This window comes from Rhea pennata, chromosome 7 (genome assembly GCF_028389875.1).
Source record: "Rhea pennata isolate bPtePen1 chromosome 7, bPtePen1.pri, whole genome shotgun sequence".
Classification (NCBI taxonomy): domain Eukaryota; kingdom Metazoa; phylum Chordata; class Aves; order Rheiformes; family Rheidae; genus Rhea; species Rhea pennata.
In genome coordinates this window covers 9111626-9132873 of record NC_084669.1, presented here as the reverse complement: position 1 = coordinate 9132873, position 21248 = coordinate 9111626, and the positions used below count along the sequence as shown (strand labels likewise).

General features: G+C 40.5%; 1 protein-coding gene and 1 long non-coding RNA gene across 4 annotated transcripts in view; one reads left to right on the top strand and one right to left on the bottom strand.

The window, feature by feature from the left end:
- Positions 1–249: 249 nt before the first annotated feature.
- Positions 250–9288, bottom strand: LOC134143040 (uncharacterized). Of its 3 annotated transcripts, XR_009959012.1 has the most exons (6): positions 9192–9288; positions 8194–8227; positions 7641–7711; positions 7468–7553; positions 569–604; positions 250–368 (listed from the first exon to the last, which is right to left on the bottom strand). It is a non-coding gene; the product is annotated as an uncharacterized LOC134143040 (long non-coding RNA). The 3 variants fall into 3 exon arrangements; XR_009959011.1 differs by having other exon boundaries at positions 250–604; XR_009959013.1 differs by lacking the exon at positions 9192–9288 and adding an exon at positions 8632–8719 and having other exon boundaries at positions 250–604.
- FHIP2A (FHF complex subunit HOOK interacting protein 2A) overlaps positions 9113–21248 on the top strand; it is a 34810-nt gene continuing 22674 nt past the window's right edge. The window contains exons 1-3 of the mRNA XM_062580660.1: positions 9113–9309; positions 16832–16910; positions 19043–19212. Coding sequence (XP_062436644.1) covers positions 9265–9309; positions 16832–16910; positions 19043–19212 — 294 coding nt within the window. The 5' untranslated portion in view covers positions 9113–9264. The remainder of the gene's footprint in view (positions 9310–16831; positions 16911–19042; positions 19213–21248) is intronic.

Genomic DNA, 21248 nt, shown 5'->3' with positions numbered 1-21248 from the left:
ACAAAGGAAATATCCTTAAAAAATAAAAAAATATAAATTTTTTTGTGAGCAAAGAAAACTGCAAGGATGGCCTGAATAAGATACCTAACTGTATTTCACTGAACTAATACTGGAATGCTCAATAATATTAGAAACTACAGGGTTCTTCTAAAAGCTTTTAATCATGCATTCCACCATAATTCCTCTAACTCATTTCTTCAGAAAAGCAGATCTATAGCAGTCGTACTGAAAAAGGAACAAAACCTACAGTATTGCTACATCTTATGATTTAATCAGGTGTTTTGCAATAGAACATACTTCTCTAAAAGTTGCAACTGTTGAAATCAAAAGACCACGGGAGAATTTTGGCTTCACTTCTAAATCTGTTTCTAGGCATCATTGTTTCAGGACAGATACAGCAATCAGGAAGTAAGTGTTCTTCAGAGTCTCCAAAGCTAAACGAAACCCAACACAACCAAGAAAGGATGCGTGCACGTGTGTCTATTCATTCTGTTTTCGGTTGGTTTTTAGAAACAAAGAGCATTATTCTAAATAATATTCTCTAAAGATCATAAAGCAAAAAGGATACAAGTCCAAGTAATTATTTCTCTCTTCTGCCGCACATCTGAAACAAGACAGGATTTTAGTAAGTGCACAACAAATCGTTCTCTGTGACATGTGCTAGCATTTTAACATAATGTATCTTTTACATCATACTATCAGTGTAAACTGCACCAGCTATTTCCTTGGTCAAAGTTCACATTACAAAAGATGTTTATGAAAACATAGCAAGAATAGCAAAGAATATTATGAATAAACTAGAATCAAAATCTCTCAGGACTCCTATACTTGGAGAAAGTTTTAGGAATCAGAGGCAAAAATTCACCCACAGTGTAAGTGAACCAAACCAAACTCTGCCTATGAACAGCCATGCATATGTAGGAGAGTTCAGACTCAAAGAAATTAATTATATAAATGAACGTAAAAGTGCATCAGTAAGTAATTTAGTATCTGATCATAACAGATACTTAGATTTTTTCCTGTACTCTTAGAATTCAGACCTTACCAGTGCTGTCTTAATTCCTCAGATGCTCTTTTTCTTTATAGTTACTTTCTATGCTGAAGACTACATTGCAGGGCCCTCTGGCTAAAAAATACAGAAGTCAATAGAACCTCCTTGAGAGCACAAGATTATTCCTTAATCGGCTTCTAGATGCAATTTGATTTGAGCCACACAAAGTACTGGCTCTTTTTCAGGAACTGAATGCCATGTTCCTTGTCATACTATGTCAAGATAGCATCCCCTAGTACCCCACCTGCACTGATCAGTTTTAAAAATAAGGCACGCATCTATGCATATATACACACTGTCCAACAAAATCCCCTTGAATTTGTGATGTTTGTTTCACAAGCGCTCCAGACAGACCAGAGAAAAAAAGGACACACACCACTCAACCAAAGCTGTTACAGTCCTGTTAACAGTAGCTTAAATGGATTTTACAAGAATCCTGAAGAGATTTGGAGTAAGAGAACATGGAGGTACCTGTAGTCTGTAGATATCTGCCTTTCTCTAACTTACTGATATCTACCAAGAACCCTACATGTTGTTTATATGAAGTACTTAAAGCTCAGGCTCAGCTGAGTTTTCTTATGTAATTTTATTCTTTCAATATACTTTTAAAGAAAAGTTTAGTCAAGAGTTTTCAGGGAGGGATTACCCGCTTTTGAATCCATTTCAGTTTAGGATTGATCCTAATTCCCCCCAATATTCTGTTGTTCATTCTCTATAAAGCCACAGTAATAGCTAGAGATGCCAGGATATTATTGAAGTTTCCTGCTCAGCAGGTTGCTGAAGTAAAACGCTAGGTCAGCCTGCCCTCTGCAGGCTAAGATCTAGCACTACAACAGATAGCACATGTTCAACAGCTCATGGAAGCTGATCACTGCTATTATGAGACTTTTATTTCTGAACACAGAATTTCTATGTACAGTGTACATGTAAGGCTGAACGTAACAAGTGGTTTCCTGTTCCCCGGTTATTGCTGCTGGAGAGCTTGGAGGAAATTCAGAAAAAAGGTTCTATAATAAATACCAAAAGAAGCAGGTCAGAAATTGGGACACACACCAGCTGTGTAGAAACCCAAGTAAACTTAAATATATTGCTACTCATTGTTTTTCCACTATTAAGCCATAACAATGGTTGACAATAGCTGTCCTTCATATGTTTTAGTTATTCAGATATGATTAAGAAATGCCCATTAAAAAAGATAAAAGAAAACACCTTTACAATGATAAGAAAATATAGTCCTTAAATATTTCAGGTGTAAAGACTAGAAACATAAAATATGTGTTAACTAAGCACAGAACCTAGCTGGACTGCACATTTCTGATTTCCGCAGACAAGCACACCAATTGTGAGTAAGAGCTTGATATGACACCACCGGAGAATTCCCAAGATACTTAGAGATTGGGGGTAAAAGCTTCTGAACATAAAACCAAAAAACTAAATATACGGAAGTACTTAATTTGGACACATGAGCTGCCAGACAGGAATCAAAGAGAGTGTATTACAGCACCACTCAAAGATCTAATCAGGGGCAGGCTCCATTATATTAGGCATATTGCAAACACAGATCTGCTTACTTCAGCATTTCCCAGCATGCAGACTGAATGCCAAACTAGTCCAAAGCCGCCTAAGGCAAAACAGAGATGATCAACAGAAACATTTCTGAATGATCCTGGGTCTACATCAGATTTCATTTTCTTTGCTAGTTGAAGGTGGGGGCTATAGTTCAGTTCATTAAAAGTCTCATCCAACTGCAGATGCTCTTTCCTACAGGACTAATGACTCAGAAGCACAGAGCAAAGAAGTACAGTTGTCCACACTTGTGCTAAAAAAAGCAGTTTGGCTCAGAGTACAGTTCTGAGCATGAAATTCTAACTAGAATTAGTAAGATGACTCCCTCTATCCTCACTTATAGGTAAAATAGTGATGTATGTAGTAACAGTATCTCTTCAAGAAGTATACAAGAATTTGGTTAGAGCTCCCAAGAAGGGTCTGTCTTTGAACCCAAGCCTCTCACTAAATATTTGGGGGTTTAATTGTCCCAAAGACGTAAATATTATGTGTGATGGCTTCAGGGATCAGTCCATGTCTTAGTAAACTCAAACCAGTCCTATGGCCTGAAAATATACTTTAAGAACCAACAGACAGTGAAGTGTTAAGATGATGGGACTGTCATGTGTAGTATCCAAAGCATTTACAAGCTAACATGCAAGAGTTTAGCCCAGTAGTAACATTGCTATTTGGTATACTAGTTCATTTACACAGGATTCACAGGGTTATTCGTTCCTTAGAGAGAGATACGAGATTTTTTTTGAACCTCGTTGCTTAATGTCAGGCAGAAGTATGCAATATCGATAAAATCAGGTCACTGATGCCCTATGCTGCTGAGAAGAGTTTCTATTAACAAGCCATGAAATAAACTCACAGGAGATGCTGGCCATTTTCCTGGCCACAGGAACTACATCATATTAACTACTACATATTAACTATTAAAGAACATCCCTGGACTTTTGTAACGTAACTCTATGGATAGTGAACATTAGAGAGTTTTATGACACTAAGATTTGGGTCTTTCTAGATAACTGTGCTATCATTAATAATTTAATATTAATTATGAAGCCACTACCAAATACTTTACTTCATAAACATTCCTGACAGTTGCATCAGAATTAAGATTGTTTGCAATGCCAAAATTCCATATCAAATACTGTGAAGAATTGAGTTATGCCTCAGAACAAAGATATCTGAAATGAAAATCAGATAAAAACTTACTCTTAATTGTGGACTGAGAGTAAAAGAGATATGTTGATAGTTTCTGAACTTGCAAAGCAGTAAACCATCCTGAATTATTTTGTGTGATTTATATTCCATTACCTATCCAGATCAACATATGCTTATGATTAAACAGATTATCTGATGATATTTTGGGGATTAACAGATTACAGCCTTAAATCCAAAGATACAACTTACATAGAAATCTTATTATGCATTAGAAAGCAAATACATAGAGTTGGAGCTGAACTTAAAAATTACTTAGGAATCTCTTAACAGGGTCAAGACTATGCATATATATTCTCCCCTGAAATGCATGCAGATCCATAAAATCATAGAATCAGTAAGGTTAGAAGGGACCTCTGGAGATCATCTAGTCCAACCTCCCTGCTCAACAGGGTCACCTAGAGCATGTCACACAGGGTTGCATCCAGGCAGGCCTTGAATATCTCCAGAGAAGGAGACTCCACAACCTCTCTGGGCAACCTGTGCCAGTGCTCCGTCACTCTCACAGGGAAGAAATTCCCCCTCACGTTCAGGCGGAACTTCCTGTAGTTCCATTTCTGCCCGTTGCCTCTTGTCCTGTTGCCTGGGACAACTGAAAAGAGTTTGATCCCTTGACATCCTCCCTTCAGGTACTTGTACACATTGATAAGATCCCCCCTCAGTCTTCTCTTCCCCAGGCTGAAGAGGCCCAGCTCTCACAGCCGTTCCTCACAGGGCAGATGCTCCAGCCCTCTGATCATCTTTGTAGCCCGATGCTGGACTCTCTCCAGTAGCTCCATGTCTCTCTTGTACTCGAGAACCCAGAACTGGACACACTACTCCAGATGAGGCCTCCCCAGGGCTGAGCAGAGCGGGAAGATCACCTCCCTTGGTCTGCTGGCAACAGTCTTCATAATTCACCCCAGGATACCATTAGCCTCTTGGCCACAAGGGCACATTGCTGGCTCATGGTCAACTTGTTGTCCACCAGCACTCCCAGGTCCTTCTCTGCAGAGCTGCTCTCCAGAAGGTCAGCCCCCAGCTTGTACTGGTGCCTAGGGTTATTTCTCCCTAGGTGCAGGACTCTGCACTTGTTGAACCTCATGAGGTTCCTCTCCACCCAGCTCTCCAGCCTGTTCAGGTCTCTCTGAATGACAGCACAGCCCTCAGGTGTGTCAGCCACTCCTCCCAGCTTGGTATCATCGGCAAACTTGCTGAAGAGGCACTCTGTCCCCTCATCCAGGTCATTGATGAAAAAGTTGAACAGGATGGGATTCTAGCTGCTAGACTTCCATTTCTGCAGATGCAGGGGCAAATGATTGAGGGAGCCAACCTATGGCAGCTGGAGTGCTCAATTTTCCCCCCATTATTTTGGGGCAAATTCCATTTTTATTTACACTTACACTACATTAAGGCTCTTTCAGTGATTCCAGTTGCAATATAGCATAAACACAGAAGTTTACCCTTAATCACTTTGCTTCAGCTTCCAGTACCATAAGAACAAGTAAAACTGTGGTCATGTTAACCTGCATACTTCACTGAAAATGGCTAAGTGACAATGGATCATATTTGAGAATATTTTATCTAGTTTTAGTAATTTATGATATATTAACATTTGCAGGCAGCATATAACATATTCATTTATAGAGGAAAGCTTGGATCAGAAGACCTCCAGTAGAACAGAAATTTGAAGAAGACATGACATACTTGAAAAATAAATGTCACATTTCACTGACAATATGCACTTCTGACCTCCCTGCGGTATCCTTTAGGACCCATTATGTAAGCTAAAACAATGCTGTAAAGACAGCATAACTGAAGTATAAACATAAGAAATACCCTGTTGGCAAGAATATCTAGTCCAGTGTTCTGTCTTCAACAGTAGTAATGAATGATGAAGTAAAGAGGAACCTGTGGGTATGACTGGTAAGCAATTAGACAATAGACTAATAACTAGGATATGTGTAACCCATCAGAAAACAAATGAGTATTTCTACACAAAGAGTATATGTGCAAATGTGGAAAAGATTGTTAAGACCAGGAAATGTCTGAAAAATGTGACTTAAAAAAATACAGCATGAGCTGCCTACCTGGTGCTAATAGCAAAGATAGGACTTCAATCCCAGCACATGCTGTTTGGTAACGGATACTTGTTTTCTACCATAAAGCTCAGAATCAAAAGGGTAGGAAGACTGTTATTTAAAGTTTCTTTAGCCCTCCCCCAAAACAGAGATCATGATGAGCCTCTAATGTTTCATTCTTTATTTTATCCAAGTAGTCACTGCAAACATAGATGTCAATTTGATTATTATGAGACACAATACATTCCTATGCAGACTATATATATTATGCATATCTCTACTGGCATGTTTTCATCTAGGGTACAGCAATGTACCTTCCAAATCCTGAATCTCCCTGAAGTCCAGACTGCAGGAAGTTCTTCAGTAATGCACACAAATAATATCCATTAAAGACTGGCCTGGTGCCACCAGGCAGCAATCTATAGCATAGAGATTTTCAGATAGAAAGATTAGCATATCATTTTACTGTCTCACTCCATTTAAATGGATTTAATCTAGCCAATTTCATTAATTTGCAGAGAAAAGTTAGCTCCCCAAAGCACTCTCTATCAATTTAAATACCCTGACTTTCAAGCTGTGTCTTAATTCACATTCAAGCAAAATATGAAAGTACTGCATGTGTCACCAAAAAAAAACAAAACCCCCAAACCCCACAAAACAACAACTACCTTGCCTACAAACATAACACAACAGGGTTACATTCTTAATAGCATTAAGATAGGCAGTAATACCTATGTTCATTTCAATATCAAGCATGAGTGGGCAAAAACATATTGCTGCATAATACAGCATTGGTACTCTGTCCATAATTGAATTATCCCCAATGAGAACATCAAGTATCCAAACTGAATGTAATTTCAGTTGAGCTTTTTTTTCCCTGGCATCCATGAAATCATTTCCCTCCTCCCCACTATTCAAAGAAATATTACTACAGAAATACTGGTCTACTAGTAATTGTCCAGTATTGCCAGCATTGGGAAATACCTCCAGATACCTGGTATTTTAGGAGAGTATACAAAAAAACCCACACATACCTACAATAGACAATACATATAGGCACTATAGACTGGATTCTGCAGTATGGCTACAAATTCACGCTCAATATATTGGTAATTAAATGCAGTTATTCACACTAAGTCAGTTTTTTTTTATGTGGGTTACAATAATCATGTAACTGCTATACTTTATTGTTTTCTTTACTGCAAGGCATTTAAAATTGAGGCATGCTAATAAGAAGTCACCTTCATGGCCAGAAACTGAATTCTGCACACTGAAATGTTCTGTTTTAAAAACTCTTTTCATGTACATCAGGCACTCATAGAATACTAAGAGGCACTCTTACATTAGAAAAGCTTTGCTTTACCATCTGTGTAGATGCGAATTGTGATTTCATGAACTGTGAGGTACACTTAGAAATACTCTGTTATAGACTGTTACAGAACAGTATCCTTTTATATCTTCATGATACCTAGCTGATCAACTGTTTCTTTATTCATTGTGTTGCTCAGAGATGGGAAGGTCAAGACATACCCAAAACCACATTTCTGCAAGAGCAAATGGATTGCAAAGAGCATTTGAACTTACCATATTCTCCTACACACCTTAGTCAAGTACATGTGCGTTAGATCCACATTTTCTTCAGAAATGATGCAGACTCCAAAATAGGAAAGCTATGGGGAGAGAATGGGGAGGTCCCCATTAATACAGTATGCATCCTACCATGGATGGGAGAAGAACTATACCATTACTTAGCCCACCTGTTGGCAACATGTTGCATTCAAACTCTAGTCATTTCTTCTTCTTCTTTTAATGAAAGCAGAGCTTATACCTGCAATACAAATGATATAAGCAGCCTGGATCTAGCTCTCAAATCGTACTTTCTATATTAAAATATATTTAATTACTAGTAATACTTTTGGGTGCATGGCAAAATCATTGTGAATACCCCTTAAAAGCATCTGAAAGTTTTGTCTCCTAGAGCACACTGACAAAACCCAAGAGAACTTTTTATCTTAAACTATTGAATATAGACCCCTTCCAAATGGAGCATCCATCCAATGAATTTATTGCCTAAATGCAGGGGTTGGGACAAACTTTTCATCATATTGTTACCAACATAGAGAATTCACATACCCTAAGAATAGCTACAGAATATAATGATGAACTGAAAATAAGCAGTATTAAATATATATATATATATCTAACCTTCTAAATCTATGTTATTTGATATATCTGGCTGCTGAAAAGGAAGTAGCTAGCTCTGCTTCTCAACCACTTTGGCAAAGGTGTCCATACAGAGCTAGTACTTACTTCCATACAGTGCTCTGATTGTAGGTCTCTGTGCCTGCAAAGCATGAAGGCAGTAGCAACAGTCAGTATACCAGAATCATGAGTAAGACTCTATCACAAGATCAACAGTCCTTGTCAAACTTCCCCCAAAACACCGTTTAAAATACAGCAATTAAATAGTAGTTTGTCCTGTCTTTTGATTTGTCTCCCTCTGCCCACTCCTAGCACATGAGAAAGTCGGAGTTCATCAGAGAAAACTTTGCCCTACCTCAGGTTGCTCTTCCCGTACCTGCTTGTCACCTTCCCAACATTTCATTTGGCTTCCCCAGCGCAGAGACGGATCCTGCCCCCCGCCCCGAAGTGCCCCGTGCCCAACCGCTGTCCTGTCAGTGGCGGCTCTTCCCCAAGCACCATCATGCCCACGGGCCCCTCCTGTAAAGGCTGCCCACCATACCCTACCCCTGATTTTTCTGTGTCATGGGAGATTGGCAAGAACGATCATTTTCTCTGAGGCGTCCGGCTTGGAGATAACCCAAGGAGACTCCCTCGGTCTCCTGGCAGAGAGGAGTGACAGACCCCTGCCATCAGCTCCCTGCAACGCGGCAGCGGACAGCCGCACGCAGCTACGAGCCCTGCCCGCCCTCGGCCGGCGGCGAGCCGCCGAGGGGCTGCGCGCAGCCGCGACCATGCCCGCGGCCCCGGCAGCAGGCTGCCGCAGCGGGACGGCCTGGAGCGGCCGGGCCCGAGGGCCGCGCCGCAGCCCCCCGCCGCGGCAGCCGGGCGCCCCCGCCGCGGCCCCAGCGCCGGCCCCGAGGCCGCTCGCTCCGCCGCTTGCGCGGCGCGGGCCGCGGCGCGCCTCGCTGCGTGCGCGGCTGGCGCCCCCGCAGGCCGCGCCGGGGCGGGCACCCGGCGCCGCGGCAGCCGGCGGTGTCAGTGCCACGGTGTCCGCGGCCGAGCAGCAGGCAGCGCCGGCGCCTGCCCGCCCCATCGCCCGCGGCCAGGCCCGCATGCAGCCTCACCCTGGAGCGGCGGCGGCGGATCGAGGCGCTCTCGCGGTGCTCCCGGCAGCGGCTGCTGCAGTCGCGGGACAGGATGTTCTCCAAGTTCACCTCCATCCTGCAGCACGCCGTGGAGGCGGTAAGGCCCCGCCGCGCCGGGGATCCGCGCCGGGCCCGGGCGCCGCGCCGGGCCCGCGGCGGCGGGTGCTCGGCTCGCTCCCAGCGCCCCTTCCCGGGTGCTCGGCTCGCTCCCAGCGCCCCTTCCCCGCCGCCGCCGCCGCCCGGGCCTGCTGCCGCGGCAGCGAGGGCCCCGCCGCCGCCGGGCCGCGATACCCGCCCGCCGGCGCCGCCGGGCCCGGCTCGCCTCCGCCGTGGGCAGCGGGGCCGGGGCCGGGGCCGAGCCCGCAGGGGCCCCGGCCTGGCCGGCGGCCGCCGCACTCTCCGCCCGAGCGAGGCAGCGATTAGCGCCGAGGGGCGCCGCGGGCCGGGCCGGGCCGGGCCGGGCCGAGCCGCCTCCCCCCGGGCCGGGCCGGGCCCCGGCGGGGCCCCCTGCCGCCCCCGCGAAAAGGCGCCGGGGGAGAGGAGGCGGGAGGGGGGAAACGCGGGGGAAACGGGGGCGGCCGCGGGCGCTGGTCTCGCCGCGGGCGGGTGGGGCGCCTGAGGCCGTCACTCGGGTCCTGGGGCCCGGCCGCGGCCGCCTGCGGTGTTTGTGCGTGAGGCACGAATTTCCGAAGTGATGCTTTTCATCACAGAGGTTTCTGCCTTAATTGGGCATTACCTCTGGGTAATGTGAAGAAGCGCTGAGGAGGTTTGAAGCTGTATATGTTTAATTAGGTGTCATGGGGGGGTGTGTGAAACATCTGCACCCATTGCTGCTCTGGGGGGAAGAAAGCAGTAGGGCCTGTTTCTGAAGCTATGATTTCTGTAGGCCACATTTAGCTGCCTGCTTATCAGGACTCATTTGCTGTCTACGTGATTTATGGTTGTTTGTTTTTCAATGAGATGGGGGCCTGATAGAAATGTATCTAGCTTTCGGTATCAGCGTTTGCAGTGAACCAAGACATCTACAAGTTTGAAGAGGTACAACTTTGGTTAGGTGTTAAAAGCTGGCAATGAAATTATGTTGGAAATGAACATAGAAGGTATTGAAGGAAAGTTCTTCCAGGGCTACCAATTCAGGATATCTGAAGTTATTTGTAGAATATGCTCACGTCACTGGTGGTACACCAAAACTAAACAAAAGGAAATGCATTTATTTCAGACCTGTAAAAAGAACTAGGAAAATCAATCAGTTGGATGGACAAGAAAATAAGTAAAAATAACTAATAAGGACTAGGCAATCTTTTTTAATTTAAAGGAAAAGATAAACATTTTGCAAGTGACTGCTGTGGGCCAGCATTCTACATGTTCTTGCTCAATTTTGGTGTCCCTTTTAGAATTGCCTCACCCTGCTAATAACCACCACGGTGGACTTCCTGGTAATAAATGCTATGCTAAATGGTATTTACGGGTTTGAGGGAAATATTGAGCAGCACACATGAAGAATGGAACAAGGAATCAGAAAAGCAGTAGGATATTAAGAATGAGTTTTGCTTTATCTACAGGAAGCTTATAACCTAGTAATTCAAACATAGGACTGAGAAGTAGAAACTTTTAACCAATTCTGTGGCTGATCGTGACTTTTGATTATTGCTTCATTCTCTGTTTAAATATAATATGTGGGATACGTAGCCTAGCTACAAAATGAAAACTGGTATAAATCCTTAATATTTCTTAAGTTCATCTCAATACTGCTTTTAGAACCTAGAGAATTCAGAGTATCATTTTAAATTGCTGTTATTGTTGCAGAGCAAGTATAGCTCTGGCAGCCTCAGATGGGCTTTGTTTCAGCTCTCAGTATCTTCAACGAAACAGGTAACTAAGATCTAAATTCTCAAAGGTTTTGAGTGCCAAACTCCCACAGGAATTCAGTTGCAGCTGAACAGTTTTCAGCAGAGTTGGGTGCTTAAGTATACTTGGAGACATGTCTAGGCTTAACTTCCCTTGATAGGACTACTTTAAATTAGAATTGTTCAGATAGCCCTTCTGCCCCGTCATTTCCCCTGTGCATCACTTATCTAATGCTCCTGCCCTGCCTCAGGGCCTACAGGCAAAGGACTTCAGAGACATGTATTTAAAAAATAAGAATTTATATGTTATTGGATAATATTTGTTCGCCTTTGTTGTCTTACCTCCAGCTCTCCAAATTGTGGCAAGGAGTTCCAAAGGTTGGCAGTGTAATACATGTTGGAATACTTGCCCTTCTTTTGTTTTGAAGGTACTACTCTTTAACTACCTCCATCAGAGGACTGTGATGAGGGGCCAGTTGCTTTCCTTTAAGACTTTTTCCTTAATATGAATAATTTAGTCTTTTCTGCCTCCATTATCCAAGTGAGGGATATCTCTGTATTTCTTGTTTTTTATTATAACTGATCCCTAATTTTTATAACTGCTTATCGTGTGTGAATCCTGCCAGTATCTCAGGTATTTTTATTTTTTCCAGATCTCTGTACAGAAAAGTGTAGCCTCTGGATGAGTAAGCACCATTGTGGGATATATTGGTCTGACAGAGTGATCATCTGTAGCATAGTATGGAATTACAGTAGAACTAGCTAAGGACAAATGTGTCCTTCGGTTGTATTGAGTGGATCGGGACTGCAGTCTTTGTTCTTTTATGTTACTTTAGGACAAAATAAAAATGTTACTTTATGGAGTTAATATTAATGAATCTGCAACAGTTTCCGTTTGGCTTATCCCTGAGATGTTTTGCTTAGGTATGTATTTCTCATATACTTTTACCCCCAAAGTATCACAGGGGTGCTGCAGTCTCCGGAAGATAAAAACTGTAGTGTGCAATAACAAATCAATAAAGTAGACTTACTTTTTCTATTTTGTCTTCTTCACTCATGTTTCCCTAGAGTAAATCGCTCATTTCTGAAATGGTCATTTGGTGTTTAAAAGACTTTTGTTTGTGTGTGATTTGAGCTTCCATAGGACTGTTTCTTTTCCACAGTGAATTCAAAAAGACTTTTTGAGCTGTGTACCTTGAGCATGAAAATTGTGATTTGGATCACTTTGAATTTTGATGTCAAACAGGAATATTTGCATCCATCTAGTGATAACTGGGAGTGGCGTTAGATGTAGGAGTTTACATTTGTGGGACCTCTCTTTACAAGCCTGTCATTCCACTAGTAAGACATATGCTGGTATCTTACTTGTTTTGAACTAGCTTCTCTTCTGTTTGTGTTTTTGAGGCAAAACTGGACTTTGAAAGAAACCAAGTCAATTGTTACAGATTATTGCTCCAAAATCCTGAATTGAGTAACTACTCAGAACAAGATTTATTCTTCTTGAACCCACTTCAGTTGATGCAATCACCTCACAGGACTGATTGTTTTACCATTGTGTTATTATTAAAAATTATAAGGATAAAATGTAATGTATGGCTTGCAAACACATGCAGTCTTAATTTTACACTCGAAATCAATGGCTGTTATAAACTGTGCATTCATCAACTGAAGAAATAAACCATCAAGCATTAGTCCTTTTTCAGACCTTCTCCTGGGGCAAGTGTTCACACAAGGAAAGCAGTAAAATACTGTGTGACTGTTGTAGATTTTCCTCGCTTCAATTAGCAGTAAGGGGAAGTGAGCATGCACTTCCATTTACTTCCTCTTCGATTCAGCTTCCTCTTTCTTTTTACTCTGGCATCTGACCAACCCATATTATTCTTTCATATGCTGTTTTCTTTACTTTGTGAACTTGTCCAAATGATACTGAGAGATATCACCAACTTAAATTGTTGTCTCCATTCTTGTTAACTATGAGTTGCACTTCTGAAAAGCATATATGAAAAATGTGATAGTTTTTTAAAAGCATAAAGAAGCTTTTGTTAAAATACTGAATGTTTGTAAGTTTCTTTGATCTTGATTTTTTCTAAGTAAATAGAAATACTATATATGCCTTTGGAAACTACATGTTACATGTTTTTGAAAACTACATGGAAATGCATTTTAGACAGATTTTATAACTAACAGGCTATAGTTTTGATCAAAGATCTGTAGTACTCTTGAGAACAACAGTCTTCCTGGAAGAGATGAGGTTCAATCATGATTATTGTTATACAGAATGACGTTGGCAATGCGTGTTAAAAGTTTAGCTAGCAAATGACAACACTCATTCACTCACTTCTAGGAAGCTTGACTGTGCATTTGGGGACCAGATAGAATAAGCTAATCAATGCCTACTCTAATGGGCTGTTTTTAGTAGTGTTCAGTGAATTTTGCTATTTGATATACCTACACCCACACTGCAGTCTTTGAGATTTTTTTTCTCAAAAGAGAACTTCACTTTGAAATTAGGAATCAGTAGCTCAAAATTAGTAAGAACAGAAGTAATTACATCAAAATGGATGAATATAACTGAGAGAAAGTATCTGTGCTTTTAAGATAATTTCTTCAAATTAGTCAAATAACAGTAATTAATAGAAATCATAATGAATTCTGTTTTGCTTCAGAATCATGCATACAAGTGCTTTTAGAAAAGAATGATTATTCAGATTGGCAAGTGTAGTACATGTTTATTCTCTACTGGTGGTTAATGATTCGTCATAAGTTAGCAATTACAGTTGCATCCCAGAGTGACCTCTCCTAGTAGGGTTAAAGCATGTCAACCAAGTGTTTGGGAGCTTGCATCTAACCTAACATTTGCTGGCGATTACACACACCAGCACACAGACCTGCACGTAGTATGCACAGGCTCCAGGCTCTCAAGTTGCTGGCCCCTCTGGGGCCACGATCTCTTATGACCCTGTACATATGGGTCCATGCTTGTATATGTCACCATACTCACACATGTGCAAAGAATATGGAGTGCCTTCACCTAGGAAAATAAGTAGAAATCTAGTTTAAGAAAACAGACATACTGCAGGGATAGGCACTGTGCATTTCCAGGCCAGCCTGGGAAGAGCTGGGTCAGGTGCGCCAGGGCATTGATGAGGTTACCAGGATTCTTCTACCTGACATTGGTCCTCTGCCCCTTTGTGTTTAGGGAGATTAGCCTTTAATCACAGAACCTAACATATATTAATGTTTAGAGCCTGGGACATCAGTCTGGCACCTGTTGTCCGTGCAAAAACTGTGCCTTCTAGAAAGAGAGTAAAAGAGAAGGTAAAAAGAAAGTTTTGCCTGTAGGATGCTGCCTTGCTTTATCACATACTCCTCAGCATGTTCTTTTCATCCTTTTTCTGTGACTTTTTGTTTTGTAAACTCTAAACCATTTGTGAACCCGAAGAAAGCACTTTAAGTAAAGCAGGATGGGAAAGTGTCTGAAAACAACAGCTCTAAAGACAATGAGTAAAGGAACTCAGGAGCTCTGAGGCTGGCAGTGAGTATTTTGATTAAAAAGAGCAGGACTTGTCCCTGAACTACCTTTTCCTGTCTGAAAGCGGTCCTTCAAGGTGCTCTATGAGGGTGGGAGAATGTCCATGTTCACTGCTCTATCCCTGTGGATGAATTATTGACACTGTTGAAAAGTGAAGTCCTTTTCCTGGCACTGCTGAGAGGCACTAAATACATCTCAAAACAGATGGCACTAGAACAGAAGTGGAGAGCAAAATCACATCAGTTAAGGATAAGTTTTTATTGTTATCTAATCTGTGTTAATTTGGAAATAATGTGGTCTGAAAAGCCTAGTATTCCTCAGGAGTGGTCTCTGAGCCATTCCTGAATCAAAATTGAGTTTTCAGTATAATTACATTATAGAAAGATGCAAAAGGATCGTGACATTGCTTGAAATACACAGCTACAGCAAGTGTGACATGATACAAAATATCTGTTTTCAGGCTTCTATTTCTTCAGTTACTCTTCTGAATTTCAGTAACTTAATAAATTTAATAGTAAAATAAATTAGTTTTGTCCTCTGTGACAGGTGTCCTGATATTCTGCAGTACTTGGTGTGCTGAGGTGTTATTCTCAGTGCCTAGCCATGGAAATGTGGAAGACTTAATCAGTCCACAGAGTATCAGGGAATGGATAAACAATATAAATGTGATTGCCTAACTGGCATTTGCAAGGGCATATTTCACCACAAGATACAGGCAGAGATAGCTAGCAAGCACCACTACTTTTTTAGCCTTGCGTTTCAAAGTCCTGTGTGGGAAAGGTCAGTAACAACTAGAATTCCACACTAAGACGTGGCATGCCGTTCACTTACGGGCTGTACATCTTTACCAGGATAAATTCAAATGTCATTAAATTCATGGGGAAAAAACATTAAAAACTTCAAAGGCTTTTTCAGAGAGACCAGCGCTACATGATACAGGGCAAACAAAAGTTTGAGCCATCTGCGTGTCTTTATCCAAGAACTTCAGCAGTTCAGCGCTGTTTAGGCCCTAAGGAGATAGTAGAGGAATTCAGAATTATTAATCTCAAATGGGAGAGCTGTCCTTTTGCAGGACTGGAGTCTGTTGCTTTAGGGAATAGTTCAATTGTTTATTCTTCTGACATGGGTATGGCTACTTGGGCATGGGACTTTTGCTCTTTTTGTTTTTTTTGTGCTTTCCCCCCCCCCCCCCACCCCCCATGATCTCATTGCTACTGTCAGGGCCTCAAGTGATAGTCTTTTATTTTAGGATTGAGTTTAAAAGAATGGCTTGCGGACTCCATTCTTCTTCTTCTTCAAAAAAAAAAACCTCAAACATACTATTAACTGTTGAGATATGGGAATCTTCGCTGTAGGATTCCTCATTTTAGCAGGTATGAACATTTCATATTGTTCTCACAAATTTCTCCTTTTTTAAGGAGCTCTGGGGAGCAGAGTGGTTGTGGCCTGCTCTGTTTTCACCTTTTGTCTGTGGTGTAACAGTCCTGTGTGCACATGGTGTAATGGGCCATAGAGCACCAAGTTAAGCTCGGTGAGGAAGGAGCAAGTACTTTTGGTTGCCTGAGTGGGAGTCTATGTTTCATTCTTGCAGTTTGTTATTGCTGGATGCTAGCCACACACAACCAACCATCTCAAGTTCCTAGCCTTCTCATTTCAGAGAAGAAATAAGAAATTTATTTGTTACAAGGAAGGGGAATAGCTTGTCAAACTTTGGAGATGGTGCTGCAGTGCAGAAAGAAGGAAACAAAAATCTCCTTTTAAAAGTTGCAGCTAATAGGAAGAATTATCTTGGCAGGAACTGTGCAAGGTGCTAAACAGTATGTGTGAGGGAGCAGAAGGAGAGAGAACAGTGAATATCAAAGGGGAGATGGCATCAAGAGCAGATGCAAAAAGAATGATTTTTTTTCTTAAAGGACAAATCTCTGAAATCCAAACAAATCAAAACTTCATTTATAGTGCTACTTTCCTATATGATCAATCGCTTTTATTGCTTCAGGTTGATTGTCTGGTCAGGGAAACATCACAGAGATCATTGCTGATGTTCACAAGCCAGGCAGTATGGCATGAGGCTCTTTCCATAAATAATGTAGAGAGTGCTTGTTAAAGGAACATCGAATAAAGGTTGTAGCACTAGACTGCTGGCAGTTTTATTTGAAGTGTAAGATGAAATTCACTTTACCTTCTGAGGAAATACATTTATGTCATCACTAACTATTTTTCTTTTTTTCTTTTTTCCACAGCTTGCGCCTTCCCTCCCATTACAAGAAGATTTTGTTTACCACTGGAAAGCGATCACCCACTACTACATAGAGACTTCAGGTGAAAAAAAAAAAAAAAGATAATTTTGTTTTGTCTCATCATTGTGAAAACTGGAATTCCCAATTTCGGTGTTGTTAAAAAGACATACTTGAGGTTTTTTTTTCTATCAAAATGCCAACAATCATAGTTATTGATTAAAAAAATATTATATACCTTAAAAATATGACCTTAAAAACTGGACCTGAACAATGATGGAAGGAAGGTCTTATTTCTTGAGTACCATGTGGAGAACTGTCTCTTTTCGTGTTGAACCGGACTTCTATCTTCATCTCTTCTGTAGAATACGTCTATAGAAATGTAGTCTTGCTGTTAATTTTTTATTGTTTTGCATCAAGGATTTTCTTTCTATTTCCAAGCTTTTAACAAAAGCCTGCACAAAGTCATTTTGTGACCATACATTTGACCAGACATGTCTGAACTCTGCATGCTTTTTCTTCAGCATATTGGCTTCCTGAAAATTATTCTGAAACCATAGCTCCAAAAAGTGAAACTGTGAGCGTATTTAAAGCACATTTTATTAAAAGTTGTCCAGTCTTTATTCTGTTCTTCTTTAAAAAGTGGATATTCTGATGCATTGTGGGTACAGTGGCTTGTTTTAACTTTTCCTGTGATTTCTTACAATAGTTATACAATTACCTTTCTAATTTTTGATTCTAGTTTAATAGTTTTAAAAGTGAATGTTACCATGCTTTCCTCAAGCTTCTAGTTCTGCATTTCTATTAGAGCAGCTGTTGAATCTGTGTTTATGTCTGGGGCTTTTGATTTATATCAATATTTACTCTTGCAGGCTGAAATTTGACCCCTGGTTCTAAAGAGCCAGCTTTTGGAATGCTATGTGATGATTCCTAAGGTAGAAATGGCAGAGTGGTGGAGGAAAACTGATACTTGTGATTACGTGATGCAAAATAAAAGCTGACCTCTCTCCCAGACTTTCATAAGTCTTACGAAACACGGTTTTCCGATTTCTCTGTTGCCTCTTCCTTATAGCCAATGACATCCCCAAAATAAACCTATCAGAAGCGGAATGCCCAGGAAACACCAACCATACACCATAGGCTACCTGGAGGTTGTAGTAGAGACTAAAAACACTCTGATACAGCTGTTTTCTTTTGTGAGCTGTTTCCATTTTCATGCAAGGGACAGTTACCTTTACATTATTATGTAAGAAGAAGTAACTATTTCTGTAGTGGGATACTTGTTCAATTAGAATTTAGCCGAAGAAAATAAAAAGGAAAATTTCTATGCTTGCACAGGTGCTCTGCAACATTTGAGTTAATGCCAGCTCCTACTGCTAGTGGTGTAAATTCAGAGCAGTCTCATGACTTCAGTATAATGAGATTACAGTCTTACTCTTTCCTTCATAAAGTCTGACAGCACAATATCTCGATGCAGAAAATATAAATCCTGTATTTAAAATCTTCTGAAGAATAAACAGTGTAGAGTTTGGGTTTACTTTGTTGTTATTGTTAGAAAAGCTATTTATTTATTTATCTAGTTTGTAAAGGAACTGATCAATTGCAAATTAATCTGATCTTAGAGGCTGTTCGTAGATTTCGGCCTACAGTACTATGTGAAAAGGCGAAGAAGAAATTGCCAAAGTAGGGTAGATACTAAACTGAAGACTGGGACATGAACTTTCTCTCCCTAAGTTTGCTTTCTGGCTACAAATGTTTTCCTTTTGGACTGCATGATTAATATAGGTTTTGTAATATAGAGTTTCACATTTTTATCATTGTGAGGTTAAGTATCTGCCTAATCTATATTCCAGTTTACATTTTCAGAAATGATTCTGAAAAAAAAAATTAAGACACCTTAAAAAACATAATTTTCCAGTACTGCACAATTTTGGCTAATTAGATAAGATATCTTAAACTGAGCATCCAAAACCACCAGTGTATTTTGAAAATTTGGACCAGTATATGTTCATACAGACTTGAAAGAGATGTATATAGATGTAAATACGTACAAACATATAACTTGCCTGTTAGCATCCTAGTTGCTATTTTGTGACTAATATTTATAAGATTCTTCGAATGAGTGATCATATTTTTAAATCTTAAATTTGTAACTGAACTTAAGAAAAATGAGTAAGATATTTTTATCATTCTCAATTGCACATCTGTTCTATTTAGATGACAAAGCTCCTGTGACTGACACCAACATTCCTTCTCACCTGGAACAGATGTTGGATATTCTAGTTCAAGAAGAAAATGAGAGGGAATCAGGTGAAACAGGGCCATGTATGGAATATTTACTACATCACAAGATTTTGGAGACACTCTACACACTCGGGAAAGCTGATGTATGTACTTCTTATTAGAACAAATGATCTTTGGTGTGAACTCCTAATTGTAGTAGGGATTGAAACTATACGGTAGGAATAGGGTGGGACACTGAACTCTGGCAGATAACTAGCTGTTTGCTTATGTTAGCAACATGTTACAAATAAATCTTGTACTAGTGTGATCAAAGTGAGACAACTAGCAAGTATGCTAGTTAGAGCAGAAACTTGAGATTTGATTCTCTGATGGTGACTGTGAGGATAGAAGTAGGAAAACATTTTAATTCTGTCTAAGAGTTTGCTGTCCTGTACAAGATACTAGTGTTACTCCTTGCTTTGTAAAGTGTTTGGAGAATCTTCGTAAACAGTCATATTAAATACAAATATTTTAAAATTTTTCTGAATGTCGTACAATTATCATGTCAAAAAGCGTTGATTTAAGCTGATCCTCAGATAGCTTTCTCATGTGGTCTTTTGTATGAATCCAGCCCAGGGCAACCTTGTTTAGTTCTCATGTCTGCTTTGTGGGGCATGTGAAATTAGCTTCATGGTCTTGGTGCATTCCTGCTGACAGCATCTTCAAGGCCCTCTTATTTGTTCATATTGATGTATTTCTTGGCAGACATATCAGCTGAAAGGTAAGGGATTGGTTGAATCAGGGGGTGAATTAACTTGTCAGCTCTTGGGCTAGAACTTTTTGTATTATGATGCAGGTGCAGTAAGGAAAGCATGCTGTGTCTTGTTCTAAGGATAAACAGAGCTCTCCATGGTTTCATTCTCAAACAGCCTCTAAATGTAGTCATGAGTTTTTAATCTACTTGTTTTTATATATATAGACATGGTAGGATAATGGCTGTCTAAGCCTGGGATGTTTCTTGCTCTGGAAGGACAAGTTCTCTAATATTCCTACTGCTATACCAGCTGTCCTACCATCAGGCTAAGGTGCCTGATAAAAATGTATTGAAAATACTTACTTTTTTCAGAAATATAGCAGGGCAGTAATCTGCCAACTCTGTCCAGAAATTGAGTTGGAGACATACGCAAAGTGAGTAATTAGCAGTATGTTTCTAAGAGTTGAGAGAAGTCATTTTGCACTCAAATATGCCTGTTTAAGCAATTTTGGTACAGCTTGTCTTTATGCTTTGCCACTTGTGAGTTGATATATCTCAAATAAACACAGTGTTCAGTGCTAGCAAGATGTTGCAAAGATCTGTTGAAAAACAAGTAATATCCTTTCCCAGCAATGGTTTAGACTTATTTTTCTTATAGATGCACCCTGATGGTACAGTTTTTGTCTTTCGTTTTAACAGATTACTGTTATAGCTCAAGGGATAGTTAACTGAGCAGGAGAACCAGGTTAGGCAGTTCTCATTCCTGACTGTTGCCACCTGTGCTCCATTCACCTGTGTGTGTTGGTAGAACTATTGGTAAGCGTATGCAGTAAACCAGATCAGGGAATTAATATGAGTTAAAATTATCCTCTGGAATAACAGCATTTATTAGCATGTTAGAACTGTTATGGTTGGGGGAGGATTTAGGCAGAAACAATAGATAGAGGGTCATGTGCCATCAGATCTTGTGGAGGTAAGAAAGTACTTTCATGTGGCATAGTGCAGAAGAGAGAGTAGAATATGGACCTGTATGTTCCATAGACATCTGTGATTTATATTCTGCTGAATCTCGGGATAAATGACAGCTTTTTTGTGTCATGGAACATCTGTGCACTTATAAACACTTTATCTGAGGTTAATGGCTCATCAATTTTTTTAAAAAAACCAGTAGTAGATATTGAGGTGTTTATAATAATGAGTTTATCAGCATGTAATTGTGTATACTTGCACACTGAATTGCTAGATTTTGTGAGAACTCTGGCCAAAAGTTATTTGTTTGAAATGGTACAATACTATAAAAGACAGTTTGCCTATAGCAATGTAGCTATAATTCAGAGTTAATTTCACCTACCCTCTACCTATTTTGGTAGGACATATTTCCTGAAAAGACTTAAAAGTGTGTACTAGAGTAATCAGTTGAAAGTATGGAAAATTTTTAAGAAGAAA